Raw genomic sequence first — 14996 nt, 5'->3', positions numbered from 1 at the left:
TCGGCGACAGGTACTGAGCAGAATCGGGCAAACTGGTTTGGCAATGGGAATCGCAACACTAGCCAGAAATTTGAAGCATAAGATGAGAAGGCTCAGCACTGGTTACCATAAGGGAAGATGTTTAAATTACCTTCCAGTACCAGAGAACATGCCCAGTATCAGAGCCTTGCACAACTGTGGGCCCACCAATGCATGCTAAGGCACATGCAGGTGCGTCACCAGCCATAGATAAAGCACCACAAGCTGGTGCCCATGACACACTGCAGATGGACAAGAAGGTTCATGCTCTCCTGACCCTACAGACAAGGATCCTGGAAGCACCGTAATACCAATATTCAAGTTGCACACGCCTCTTTATACTATTTGTTTATCTCGGAGTGCAGAATTAAGCTTTTTAGAGGCGCCTATCTGATAAGACTCTGTATTCAGTGATAAGTCTCTGTATACGTCTGTTGGAGGTTTGTCAAGTCTGCCTGATAAAGCCTTGTGTCTGATAACACACCGCTCTGGTCTGAAGTCAGTCTAGCCATATCTGTTTCACTATAAATCCACTAAAATACATAGAAGGTGCAAACAAAAGGTGTGCAAAGTCTTATGCCGCGTTCACACGATCGGAATTTTGGTCGGAAAAAGCTCTGATGGTTTTCCCAACGTGATTTCGCTCAAGCTGTCTTGCGTACACACGGTCACACCAAATTCCGACCGTCAAGAACGCGGTGACGTACAACGCGTACGACGGAACTCGAAAAAGGAAGTTCAATAGCCAGTAGCCAATAGCTTCCGTCTCGTAGTTGAATCTGAGCAGGCGTGAGTTTTTGCACGTCGGAATTGCATACACACGATCGGAATTTCCTTCCGTTTTTCCGTCTGAAAAATTGAGAAGTTGCTCTCGATCTTTTGCTGGCAGAAATCCAGCCAGCAAAATTCTGATGGAGCATACACATTGTCGCATTTTCAGACGAAAAGCTTTCATCGTTTTTTTGCTGGCCGAAAATTCCGACCGCGTGTACGCGGCATTACAATTCATTTTGGTTTCTAACACAATGTCATACGTCCCACGCAGTGCGGAGTCAGTGACCTGACCGGGCTGCCTGTCTGGATCATAAAACTGGCTGAACAAAATAAGGAATCTTTTTGCCTGTAAAATATTTCAATTCTGTGTTTCGGTGCTTCCCCCTTAATGCCGTGTACACGCGGTTGGACTTTCGTAATATTGGATATTGGAAATATCGGCGGTCGAAATATTGGATGTGAGCTTGTTGTCGGAAATTCCGACCGTGTGTATGCTCCATCGAACGTTTGCTGTTGGAATTTACGGCCACAAATGTTTGAGAGCAGGTTCTCAAATTTTCTGCCAACAAAACTTTGTTGTCAAAGTCCGATCGTGTGTACACAAGTCCATCGCACAAAAGTCCACCTATGCTCGGAATCAAACTGGCTATTGAACTTCCTCTTTCTTGGCTCGTTGTACGTCACTACGTTCTCAGATTCGGAATTTTGGGCCAAAGTTTGTGTGACTGTGTGTATACAAGGCAAATTTAAGCCAACATCCTTCGGAAAAAAATCGACGGTTTTGTTGTCGGAATGTCCGATCACCTGTACGCGGCATAAGACTTTAAAAATCCATAAATGTATAAGTGCCTGCAAACCATTGTGGGTAATTAAAAAGGATATCTTCATGTTTAATCTGCAGCTAGCTGAGATTTTCTGACCGCTATCTGTCTATGTGTGATAAGTCGCTGTAATGGGCTCTATCCCTTCCTCCTCTGTTTTACTCTTTCTCGCTCATGTGTTCTCGCTCTTCCTCTTGTTTTGCTCATGTTCTCTCTTTTTTCCTCACTCGCTCGTGCTCTTCCACGCCCACGCTCTTCCACGCCCACGCTCTTCCACGCCCACGCTCCTCCACGCCCACGCTCTTCCACGCCCACGCTCTTCCTCACACTCGTGCTGCCCCACACTCGCCCTTCCTCTCTCGCTCTCCCATTTGCACTCTCTCTCACTTTATTTCCTTCTTCCTCTCACCCTTCCTTTCACTTGTACCTTATCTCTCACTCTCTCTTCCTCTTTCAAGCACTCTTCCTCATGCTTTTGCTCGCTTGCTCTCGCCCACATCTTATCTCTCTTTTCTCATAATCTCTCTCTTGCCTAAGCGAGTTCTCTCCCAAGCTTAAAGAGGAAGTAAACCCTGATGGGTTTACTTCCTCTTTCATTCCCTGCAAAGGTAAAGCATAATGGACTATTATGCATCGCATGGCATTGTAGTCCATTATATGTCACTTACCTAACACAGGAGCCAGCGAAGTCACCGCTGTCCCCTTGTGTACGGAGCCTCCATCTTCTCGGTGGGTCTCGCTGCTGCGGCGTTGTCATTTGGCGAAGCCGCAATGATGTCACTCCCGCGCATGTGCACGGGAGCCGCCACTCATGGCATATCGCCGTTGACCGCTGCGTACTTGGTGCGCCTGTGCGCTGCTGTCTACGGCACATGTGCTGTAGACAGTGGTGCCTGTCTTCGGGCAAATATCTCCTAAACCGTGTAGGTTTAGGAGATATTTCTTGGACTTACAGGTAAGCCTTAATCTAGGTTTACCTGTAGGTCAAAGTGTGTTGTAAGGGTTTACAACCACTTTAAGCAACTTTTCTTTCTTTCTTCCTTCGTCCTCTCTCTCACTTCCTTGCTTTTTCTTGCTTGCTCACTCATGCTCTTTCCCCACACCTTATCTCTTGCTGTTTCTTCCTTCCTCGTGCTCTTCCTTGTGCTCTTGCTGGACTGCGCAGAATTTTGTGGCCACACCCCTGAATCCAGTTTCAAGCCCCACCATCCAAGTGGAGATGAAGTCAGATTATAATTGTGCTGAGCGCGAGCGGCTCTGTGGAAAAGTGGTCTTACAACAGTGTTGGAACGCATATGGCGGTGTCACACATGCGCACTCCAGCAGGTAGCAAAATGTGGTGGATAGCAGAATGTGACGTGACACCCCAACGCTCTTCCTCACATGCATGTTCTCTCTTCCTTGTACATTTATTCTCTCTCTCTCTCTCTCTCTCTCGCTCTCTCTCGCTCTCTCTCGCTCTCTCTCGCTCTCTCTCGCTCGCTCTCGCTCTCTCGCTCGCTCTCGCTCTCTCGCTCGCTCTCGCTCTCTCGCTCGCTCTCTCTCTCGCTCTCTCGCTCTCTCGCTCTCTCGCTCTCTCGCTCTCTCGCTCTCTCGCTCTCTCGCTCTCTCGCTCTCTCGCTCTCTCTCGCTCTCTCTCTCTCTCGTACACGCTCTCTCTCTCTCTCGTACACGCTCTCTCTCTCTCTCGTACACGCTCTCTCTCTCTCTCGTACACGCTCTCTCTCTCTCTCGTACACGCTCTCTCTCTCTCTCGTACACGCTCTCTCTCTACCTTGTGTGTGTTCTTCATGCTCGCCCTGTCTTATGCCACTGCTCGGGCTTCCTTTTCCCTGTGCTTGCCCTTTCTCTCGCCACACACTCAAAAACTCGCTCTTCCTTCCCTTCCTTACCCATGTGCGCTCTATTCCTCGCACGCTCTATCTTTTCTTTAAATTCACTTCTTTGTTTCCTTCTTTCTTTCCTTCTTTCTTTCCTTCTTTCTTTCCTTCTTGCACTCTCTTTCTTTCGCTCGCTCGCTTGCTCGCTCTCTTTCGCTCGCTCTCTTTCGCTCGCTCTCTTTCGCTCTCTCTCTTTCGCTCGCTCTCTTTCGCTCTCTCTCTTTCGCTCTCTTTTTTTCGCTCGCTCTCTTTTTTTCGCTCGCTCTCTTTTTTTCGCTCGCTCTCTTTTTTTCGCTCTCTCTCTTTTTTTTTTTTTCTTTCTTGCGCTCTCTTTCTTTCTTGCGCTCTCTTTCTTTCTTGCGCTCTCTTTCTTTCTTGCGCTCTCTTTCTTTCTTGCGCTCTCTTTCTTTCTTGCGCTCTCTTTCTTTCTTGCGCTCTCTTTCTTTCTTGCGCTCTCTTTCTTTCTTGCGCTCTCTTTCTTTCTTGCGCTCTCTTTCTCTTTATTTCTTGCGCTCTCTTTCTCTTTCTTTCTTGCGCTCTCTTTCTTTTTCTTTCTTGCGTTCTCTTTCTTTTTCTTTCTTGCGCTCTCTTTCTTTCTTGTTTAGATTCTCTCTTCCTCTCTCACACTCTCTCTCTCTCTTTCTGTCTCTCTCACAGGATTCGTGGTTGGCCACGCTGGCCTCTTGCAGTCTCTCCTCATGCTCTTTGTAGCATACGCCATCATCTCGCTCACAGTGCTGAGTGTGTGCGCCATCTCCACCAATGGCGCTGTCCAAGGAGGCGGAGCTTACTGTATCCTTTTATTGATTTGATAGCAATGATATCATAAGACAGAATACACAGTTCAGAATCTCATCATCAAGTTTTGTTCAGACTAAAACATAATAAAGAAACATAAGCATTGCAAATACAGTGGAATCCGTATAATTGTATGGGATAAATGTAGGAAAATGTAGTGTAAAATCTGAGAAATTAGCTCAATGCGACATGTCTAGACCGTGGAAAGGAATTGTGACAATTGTGGAACGTGTGAAAAACCAGAGGATGGGAAACGGTGATTTCATGGAAAATATATAGAGCATAAAGACACTGAAGACACCAAGAAACTTTGGTAACAAAATGCTTATTCAACTTATCCAATACTACAATCTACCACTAAAGATCAGGGCAGGACCTAGGATGGTGGGGGCACCTGGGCTTGGGTCACTTTCGGGCCCTACCTTCTATACATTACTGTATTTATTGGCGTATAACACGCACCCCAAGTTTAGGAGGGAAGTTTAAGGAAAAAACTTACATTTAAATGCCCATCAATGCAGCCTTATCAGTGTTCATCTTCAGCCTTGCCCATCCATCTGCAGCCTTGTCCAGTGTCATTTGCAGCCTTGTCAGTGTAGCCTTGTCATTTGCAGCCTTGTCATTGCAGTCTTGAAGTTTTAAAAATGGAGCTGCCGAGATACATAGTCTTCTTTATCTCGGCGGCTCTCGGGTCCTCTCAGCTGCTCTTGGCGGCTGAGGGTCCCCTTGCAGTCCCGAGAGTAGCCGAGTGTACTTGGCTTGGCTCACAGTCACGCCCAGTCCCTGTGTTGGGATGTCCATCATAGGGCAGGACTGGGTGTGACTGTGAGAGGAGCCGAGTACACTCGGCTGTGTGACTCGGTGGGGCCCGCGGGGCCCCCTATTGGGCAGGGCCCATGGGCTTGAGCCCAGTCAAGCCCAATGGTAAGTCCAGCCCTGCTAAAGATCCATAACATCTCTCCTATTAAAGGACCATTCCCCTAAGGTGGATGGTAACAGACCAATGTGGACAAAACAACCAAACCTCCTAGGTGGGCTGGAACACCCAAACCTCCTAGATGGGCAAGAACGGAACTCAGACCAAACCAAGTAAGGCAGGCACATCCGAAACCTCCTAGGTGAGCAGGATCAGAGCTGGGATCACTTCCTCGGTGGATAGGAACAGAGCTGGAACTATCCCAAGGTGGGCAGGAAAACCCAAACCTCCTAGGTAAGCATGAACAGAGCTGAGACAACCCCAAGGTGGGCATGAACAGAACTGGGACCATCCTAGATTCGGCAGGAACAACAAACACCTCCTGGGTGGGTAGGAACAGAGCCAGGTACATCCCAAGGTTGGCAGGAATAGAGCTGAAACCACCCTAAGGATTTGCAGGAGCACCAAACCCCATAGATGAGTAGGAACAGAGCTGAGGCCATTCCAGGGTGGGTAGGAACAGAGCTGAGGCCATTCCAGGGTGGGTAGGAACAGAGCTGAGGCCATTCCAGGGTGGGTAGGAACAGAGCTGAGGCCATTCCAGGGTGGGTAGGAACAGAGCTGAGGCCATTCCAGGGTGGGTAGGAACAGAGCTGAGGCCATTCCAGGGTGGGTAGGAACAGAGCTGAGGCCATTCCAGGGTGGGTAGGAACAGAGCTGGGACTATCCCAGGGTGGGTAGGAACAGAGCTGGGACTATCCCAGGGTGGGTAGGAACAGAGCTGGGACTATCCCAGGGTGGGTAGGAACAGAGCTGGGACTATCCCAGGGTGGGCAGGAACACCCAAACCTCCTAGGTGGACAGGAACAGAGCTGAAACCATCCCAAGGTGGACAGAAACAGAGCTGGGACCGCCCTAAGGGTTTGTTGGAGCACCCAAAGCTTCTATGGAGGCAGGATCAGAGTCCTGAACCACCCCAAGTTGGGCAGGAACATCCAAACTTCCTAGGTGGGCAGGAACAGAGCTGCGACCACCCTAAGGATTTGCAGGAGCACTCAAACATAGGCAGGCAGGATCAGCGCTTGGACCACCCCAGGTTGGGTTAATGTCTACCACAAATTTGATCACTGAAAATTGGAAAATAATAAACATTGAATGTGATGGGCTGCTGTAGGACCCTTGATCTCGATTAAACTTCTTAATCAGAATTTCCAGGTGTTTAAGCCAGCTTTAAAATATAACTCCAGCCTAATGGCCTCTACTCCTGTGCTACGGGTGGTTTCCTCCTTGCTTTATCACCCAAGTTAGATTAGATCTCCCCACTGGGACATTTAAGGATTCAGGTACGGATTTCATGGAACTTGTAAAGCCCCATACACACTATCAGATTGTCTGCTGATTTTTTCCTTCAGATTTACCAAAACCATGTAGTAGAAGGGCCTGCCTGATTGCATACACATTGAAACCCCTAAGGTTTGACCTTTATATTATATGGTTTTGGTAAATCTGATGGAAAAAATTAGCAGACAATCTGATAGTGTGTACGGGGCTTAAGTTGCATGAAAGTCGGACCAAAGTAGTGTATGAACTACATTTAACTCCAACTTTAAGTCGCACATACAGTATATGAATAGGTATCGTTGGAAAACATGGGGTACGATTTGTCATGCGACTTTTTAATATCAAAAGTCGTATGACAAGTCGCAAAAGTGTGAATGGGGTGTAAAAACCTTACAGGGGCTCTAATCCTATAATACTCCATTCAAAAGGGAAAAATGTTTTGGTTTAATTTCTACTTTAAAGCACAGGATAGAACAGTACTTGTAGTCAAAGCTGGGACAAGGGGTGGGCAGGAGGTGGCCCCCTCCCTGGGTGTAGTTGTATATTGCAGAGATGGGGGCACCACCATTCTTACTATATGCCTGACAGGAGTAGTGACGCCGACATCACCACCCCTGTCAGCCAAGCACTAGGAGCAGTGAGGAGAGCAGTAGAGAGCTGGGAGGCTGTGCTCTATCTCCTCTCTACCACAGAGGTCTCCCACCATGCACAGTTCTTGCAATGACTCCACTCTTAAAAATAAATAATAATAATCCTCCTGTTGATAAGCGGATGACTGCTGAGAGTAGGATCCCCTAAGCTTGCAAATAATGGGGTGGCTCAGCTTGGCATTTTTGCCTTGGGCACTGGATGGCCTTGTCCCGGCACTGCTCGTAGTCGTACAGCACTTTAAATCTTGAGGTTTCGGATAACTGTATATTTGTGTAGTCGCCTCTTGGAGAAGTTGTCCCTTAACCACCTTCCAGTTATGATCTCACGCACGCTGGGCCCGGAGTTCGGTGGTAGTATTGGCCTGATGTTTTACTTGGCCAATGTGTGTGCGTGCGGAGTTTACGTTCTGGGCCTGGTGGAGGGTGTGCTGGATATCTTCGGAAGAGGTCAGATCTATCTTCTAACCTATGTCATACCCTTTTTTTTTTTCTTCATTTTTGGTTTCCTCCATAACTCCTTCTGTCTTCGTTCTCTCCCGCAGACTCGTCTGATCCCACCAACCCCCTGCGTTCGCTCCCACAGGGGTACGGATACAACTACCTGTACGCCAGCGTGGTCCTCCTCCTCTGTCTGTCCATCTGTCTGGTTGGGGCTTCCATTTACTCCCAGGCTGCCTTCTTCATCTTTATTCTGGTCTTTGTGGTTCTCTTGTCCATCTTGCTAAGTTTCTTGGCTGTTGGGCCACGCCAAATCACTATCCGACATGGGGGGAATGTAACGTTTGTTGGAGAGTACACCGGAATCAACCGCACCACTCTCCATAACAACCTGCAAGGTAAGTGCTGTGTATAGGTTGTATCACCAATCAGCTGTCTTTGTATTTTCAGTATGTTATGGGTAGCTTCTATCAATTCTGAATGATCCAAAGGGGATGATGGGCACCCCTCATAAAAGACACGGCAGGTGTGCAGACCCGGAAAATTGGCACAGGGATGGTGGGAACCCCTCAGAATGGGCACATCAGGTGTACAGACCCCAGGAAGTCAGCACAGGGATGGTGGGAACCCCTCAGAATGGGCACAGCAGGTGTGCAGACTCAGAAGCTCAGGGATGGTAGGAACACCTTATAATGGGCACAACAGGTGTACATACCCAGGAAATCAGCACATGGGTGGTTGAAACCCCTCATAATGGGCACAGCAGGTGTGCAAACCTAGGAACTCAGCACAGGGATGGTGTGAACCCCTCAGAATGGGCACAGCAGGTGTACAGACCCAGGAAATCAGCACAGGGATGGTGGGAACCCCTCATAATGGGCACAGAGGGTGTTCAGATCTGAGAACTCAGCACGGGGATGATGGAAACCCCTCAGAATGGGCACAGCGGGTGTACAGACCTGGGAACTCAGCACAGGGATGGTGGGAACCCCTTAGAATGGGCACAGCGTGTGTAGAGATCTGAGAACTCAGCACTGAGTCTTGCACAGCTGTACCAGGTCCCAGTGGCTACTGGTGCTCAAAATTGTTGGGTGGCGCAAACTGAAAAAAAAAACCCATCAATTGTAGCCACTGTGCCCATAAATTTCCACCACTGCCCCATCAGTTGCTGCCCGTGTGCCCCATCAGTTGCTGCCCGTGTGCCCCATCAGTTGCTGCGCTTGTGCCCCATCAGTTGCTGCGCTTGTGCCCCATCAGTAGCTGCCAGCGTGCCCCATTAGTTGCCGTTACTGTGCCCCATCAAATGCTGCCAGTGTGCATCTCCCGGGAGTCGGGACTTACCTGTCTCACTGCGGATCACAGCGGTGTCCTCCACGTCCACGTTCCTCGATGTCTCCGGTCTTCTCTATCAGGCGTCCAATCACACGCCTGTTGTTTCAGCCAATCAGGTGAAAGGTAAGCAGACCTGAGCACCTGATTGGCTGAGAGGTGGGTCAGTGTCAACACGGAGTAAACGGTGAATGCACAGCATTGCGACTGCTGTTTACCATTTTGAAAGCTTCCAAAAACGCCCCCGCCGCTGTAATTCAGGTGCCAGGCGCCCGACAAGGGGCCGAACACCTGGCTAGGGGGCAGCAGCGGCAACCATAGATAAATAGATTCATGCATTGCATGAATCAATCTATGGAGAGCGGGGGCGGCGCTCCTGTGCCCTTTATGGATGCACCACCACTGCCGGGTCCTCTCTTGTCCTGAAATGTCTTGCTCTGATTTCATTGCACACTGTGTGCGCCTCACAATGTGCATTAAAAGCTGCAGTAACTCGTATAGAGCCTAATTTCCTGGCGGGAGGACACCCAGCATCATCTAGCACGTTCCTCCCCAGCCTGACCACTTCTGGCCTTCCCTTTTTTCATTTGATTTCACTTCTTTCAAATATGGAGACTCCGCATTACACGTGGACAAGACCTAGGCCAATCTGCATGCAAATACACCCTGAGAAATGTTCACTCCCCCAGACTGATGAGGACTCTTTAGAGGAGCACTGAGGCAGGGTGCTATGATATTTTATGGATGCTATGTACAGCACCAACACCCCCCCCCCACCAGCCATGATCTGTCTGCATTGCATAGAGAAGCACAGGGACCCAGTGATGACGGCACTAGATCTAAAATAAGGTTTGTAATAAAACTTGTTGTCTGGGGGAGGGAACCAGAACCAGTAAAGGCAAACTATAAGCAGATTAAACACTAGTTTAAAAAAAAATGCTGATACAGATGACATTTATATATTTTTTTTGTTATGGTGAATTTACTATCTTGTCCTTCTCTCTCCAGCGGAATATTCTCTGGATTATACCACTGGTAACCTCATGAATTTTGCCATCGTTTTTGCTGTGATGTTCAATGGCTGCACTGGCATCATGGCTGGGTGTAACATGTCTGGTAAGTCACGGCACTATATTTATGACCAGAACCTTTTCCTTTTTTAAAAGATTTTGGGAATGCAAACGTAGCAGGATCTAGCCTGTCTGATGTGGGAGTGCAGTGGAAAAAATTTCAGGGGGGCAGAGGATGGGGGGTCAGCAGGGCAGTGTACAGGGAGGACAGTAATGCTGTGGGCAAGGGGGGTCAGCAGGGCTGTGGGCAAGGGGGGTCAGCAGGGCTGTGGGCAAGGGGGGTCAGCAGGGCTGTGGGCAAGGGGGGTCAGCAGGGCTGTGGGCAGGGGCTCAGTAGAGCTGTGGGCAGGGGGTCAGTGGAGCTGTGGGCAGGGGGGGGGTCAGTAGGGCTGTGGGCAAGGGGGGTCAGTAGGGCTGTGGGCAGGGGCTCAGTAGAGCTGTGGGCAGGGGGGGGGGGGGTCAGCAGGGCTGTGGGCAGGGGGGGGTCAGCAGGGCTATGGGAAAGGGGGGGGGGGGTCAGCAGGGCTGTAGGCAAGGGGGGGGGGGGTCAGCAGGGCTGTAGGCAGGGCTGTGGGCAAGGAGGTCAGCAGGGCTATGGGCAAGGGGTCAGCAGGGCCGGCCATGAACCCAAACAGGAAGCACCATTATCTGTTCATTGAATCCTCTGACATCAAGGGAACGTTCCGTAGTTTCACCACACCCAAAATGGTGCTGACGTCGCAGCTACATTCTGAAAGGCTACGTTTTTCATTTCTGGCCTTAGATTTTCTAAATTTGCTAATGAATGTAAGAGTATATTGTTGAAAGCATGTCGACACCTGACTGTGAAGAGTACTGTTAATGTTACATCATTCAGAGAGTTTGGGGAAGATCTATCTCTATTCCATCATGACTGTGTATAAAGCCAGCTTGACTGGTTTACCGTGGAGGAACTCAAGTGGCCTACACAGAGCCCTGGCCTCAACCCTACTGAATGCCAGTGGAGCCAGGTCTTCCCATGCACTATGAGTACCTGACCTCCAAATTTTTGTGGAAAGCCTTTGAAGTCACTCTATAAAGGCATGTACTGACCAGTTTGATGTGGAGGATTTGGTGGCCTGCACAGAGCCCTGACCTCAACCCTACTAAAAACCTTTGGAATGCTAATGGAGTCAAGTCTTCCCCCTCCAACGTCAGTACATGACCTCACAATTGTTCTTTTGATGATTTGACACAAATTCCCACAGACAAGCATCCACATTTTGTATGAAGCCTCTCAAGAAGAGTGGAGCTAGACACACTTCTCTGAAGACATGGTGGCCTACGCAGAGCCCTGACCTCAACCTTACTGACCGCCTTTGGGAAGAATTGGGCGCTATCTGTGAGCCAGGTTTTCTCATCCAACATCAGGTCCTACTAGAATGTCACTAGAACATTTTTAAATAGAAACATTTTATTAGTCACTTATAAGTACAAGCAACATTTGTGAGCTTTTTCATCGGGCAGACAGTAAAGGGGCTTATGTAGAGCTTTGAAACACTATGGGCGCGGGTGAGGCTGCATTTTATGGGTGCTGGTGAGACTCCATTTGAGTGAACGCTTCATTAAAAAGGATGGGCAGGGAAAAGGGGGTTGGGCCAAGGGGTCGGCGAAATGAGGTTTTGCCTAGAGTGCACCAGCCCTGCCTGGCTGGCCGGATTTGGCCCGTTGGCCGTGTGTTCCGGATTTGGCCCATCGCTACTATCCTAGACTCAAGTCTGTGCTCACTGTGTCTCTGGATAACTGGATGCCTCCTTCCATTATCAGCCAGACATTCACCCATGAGCTCCTCACGCCAGATTCCCAGTGAAATCCCTCAGTTGATTCCAAGGATTCTCAGAAAAATATCCCCCCCCCCTCTCTGTTCTGGCTGGGACCTCAATGAGCACATGTAGACCTTAAGCTGAGCTGCCTGGAACGGCAGCAGCCCTTCTCCTCCTGGACAAGACCAAGCTAATCCACACCTCCCAGACTGTTTTCAGTGCTCTTTAGCCACCTACTGGATACACCTTCCCAGGGATTTGCTGCATATTTTTCAAATTACTTTTTATTTAATTTCTTAAGATATACATCATATTGGCTGCTTATTTGACTTGCTCCACACACTATGTTCAAGAACAGGGGTCTCCAAGCATTCTAAACAAAGGGCACGTTTACTGTCCTTCAGACTTTAGGGGGGGGGGGTGGCTGACTGTGCCTAGTAGGAGTAGAAAATGGCCAGGTGTTAGTGAGGGTAAAATGGCCAGGTGTCAGTGAGGTCAAACAATACCCCATCATTGATTTAAGTGGGCGGAATAGTGGCATCTGTGGGAATAGTAGTACCCCATTGTTGGGATCAGTGGGAGGAATAGTAGCCCATTATTGCTGTCTGTGGGAGGAATAGTGCACCATCATTGGTGTCAGTGGGAGGAATGGAGCCCCATCATTGGTGTCAGTGGGAGGAATGGAGCCCCATCATTGGTGTCAGTGGATGGAATAGTGCCTCGGGGACTTGATCAGGGATCTCAAACTGGTGGCCCTCCAGCTTTTGCAAAACTACAAGTCCCATGAGGCATTGCAAGGCTAACAGTTATAAGCATGACTACCACAGGCAAAAGCATGATGGGACTTGTAGTTTTGCAACAGCTGGAGGGCCCCAAGTTTGAGATCCCTGTACTAGATCAAGTCAAGCAAAGGGCCACATCGAGCCCCCCAGGCCAACGGTTTGGAGACCACTGTTCTAGATCCTTCCAGAAGGCAGGAAGAAGCAATCAAACAAGCAGCCTGTGAGAAGCAGATCAGCCCAAAGCAATCAACAACTGCTCTACTGCATACAGAGGAGCCAAAAAGAACAACATTTTCCTAATTTTCTAGCATCCTATCTAGATGGGTGCTACGTGTCATTAGGGAAGAGCAGACCCAACCATTGCTCTCTTAAAGTGGAAGTAAACCGATGGATTTAAACAGTTAAAAGAAAAAAAAAAGGCATGCTGGGAATGCTAACTGCACATTGGCTGTGCTCTCAGCCAAACTATCAAACCATCCAATGGCTGGTGTCATAACGAATCACATGTGCAGCACCATAGCAGTTGAAGATTAAACAGAGGCAAAGATGGCAGCTTCCTCGGCTGAAAACGATAGGGGAGTTTACTTCCACTTTAAACAGGACTTCCTGGAAGATGTGATTTGCTTCCACTTACCAATTTAATCTTTACACAGCACCCTTCTCTAGATCTGAGTTGATCAACCACTTCAATACCGTGCCTTAGCCAAAAGACTACAGCTACAGCATGGCTCTTTTGTTCTAGGAGGGCGTCCATGGAGTCCTCACAGAACACGTCTCCCACACGCCCCATGCTTTACGCATCGGGCGCACTCTGTAATTCACGGTGTCCTGTCTCTTTATGAACAAACATGTACAGTATAATAAAAGCTTTTGGACCCTTACCCATTTTTCAGCTAACTGCAGGCCGCAGTGGCTGGTTATCTTCAAAGGAAATGCAGTAGGTACCTTCTCAATGATGAAGACTACCTGTCCTTTTCATATTATGGCAACACAGTAACCACTAAAACATGGTTGCGCAACCTGCGGCCCTCCACCTATTGCAAAACTATAATGCCCCCCGTACACATGATCGGATTTTCCGACAACAAATGTTGGATGTGAGCTTGTTGTCGGAAAGTCCGACCGTGTGTACGCTCCATCGAACATTTGTTGTTGGACTTTCCGCCAACAAATGTTGGCTAGCAGGTTCCCAAATTTTTCCACCAACAATTTTTTGTTGTCTGACTTTCCAATTGTGTGTACACAAGTCCATTGCACAAAAGTCCACGCATGCTCTGAATCAAGTATGAGCCGGAAGCGATCGGTCTTGGAAAACTAGCACTTGTAATGGAGATATCGCATACATCTTGTAGGTCACTACGTTTGTAATTGTTGGCCAGCATTTGTGTGACCGTGTGTATGCAAGACAAGTTGGAGCCAACATCCTTCAAAAAAAAAAAAAAAAAATCCACGGTTTTATTTTCGGAAACTCCGATCATGTGTACGGGGCATAAGTCTCGAGGCATTGCAAGGCTGACAGTTACCAGCTTGACTTCTAAAGGCAGAGGCATGAGGAGACTTTTAATTCTGCAACAGCTGGAGGGCCACAGGTTGAGCATCCATGCACTAAAACGAAAAACAACTCCCTATACACTCGCTACTGTACTACATTCTTTCTTCTGCTTGGAGTTCCGTGACACCAACAACAGAATTCGGATGAGACGCATGCCATCTAAAACATTTGTCCATTTTCACAGGGGAGTTGAAGCAGCCGAGTCGCGCTATTCCTCTGGGAACAATAATTGCGGTCATCATCACGTTCTTCGTCTACCTGGTCCTCTTCATTTTAGCAGCACTTACCTGTGACAGGTAAGAATACCTTCAACAAACTAGTGCAAATCCAAACTGAGCTTTCTTAAAACAGAATGTATATACAGTAGTTATATTGTGTTCAGCACAAATCCCAGATACCTCCTAAATATAGTCCGTTATACAACTTGCCAGGCAGAGCTGCTGGTTTACAATAGAAATGCACCCCAAATATAGAGCCATTTATCCAACTGTTCATCCAGAGCCTCTGGTTTATAGACCAGATACATCCTAAATATAGAGCCATTTATCCAACTGTCCATCCAGAGCCTCTGTTTATAGACCAGATACAGCCTAAATATAGAACCATTTATCCAACTGTCCATCCAGAGCCTCTGTTTATAGACCAGATACATCCTAAATATAGAGCCATTTATCCAACTGTCCATCCAGAGCCTCTGGTTTATAGACTGGATACATCCTAAATATAGAGCCATTTATCCAACTGTCCATCCAGAGCTTTTGGTTTATAGACCGGATACATCCTAAATATAGAGCCATTTATCCAACTGTCCATCCAGAGCCTCTGTTTATAGACCGTATACAGCCT

General features: G+C 48.3%; 1 protein-coding gene across 2 annotated transcripts in view; it reads left to right on the top strand.

The window, feature by feature from the left end:
• Positions 1-14996, top strand: part of SLC12A9 (solute carrier family 12 member 9) — a 58514-nt gene that overhangs the window by 4745 nt on the left and 38773 nt on the right. For both annotated transcript variants that reach the window (XM_077470920.1, XM_077470921.1), the window contains exons 3-7: positions 4151-4285; positions 7514-7645; positions 7741-8034; positions 9974-10081; positions 14335-14446. In XM_077470920.1, coding sequence (XP_077327046.1) covers positions 4151-4285; positions 7514-7645; positions 7741-8034; positions 9974-10081; positions 14335-14446 — 781 coding nt within the window. The remainder of the gene's footprint in view (positions 1-4150; positions 4286-7513; positions 7646-7740; positions 8035-9973; positions 10082-14334; positions 14447-14996) is intronic.

The sequence above is a fragment of the Lithobates pipiens genome, unplaced genomic scaffold (assembly GCF_037356315.1).
Source record: "Lithobates pipiens isolate NorthernLeopardFrog02 unplaced genomic scaffold, aLitPip1_a1.2 Scaffold_8, whole genome shotgun sequence".
Classification (NCBI taxonomy): Eukaryota; Metazoa; Chordata; class Amphibia; order Anura; family Ranidae; genus Lithobates; species Lithobates pipiens.
The sequence above is the reverse complement of the archived record's forward strand: the minus strand, read 5'-3'. Positions and strand labels throughout refer to the sequence as shown.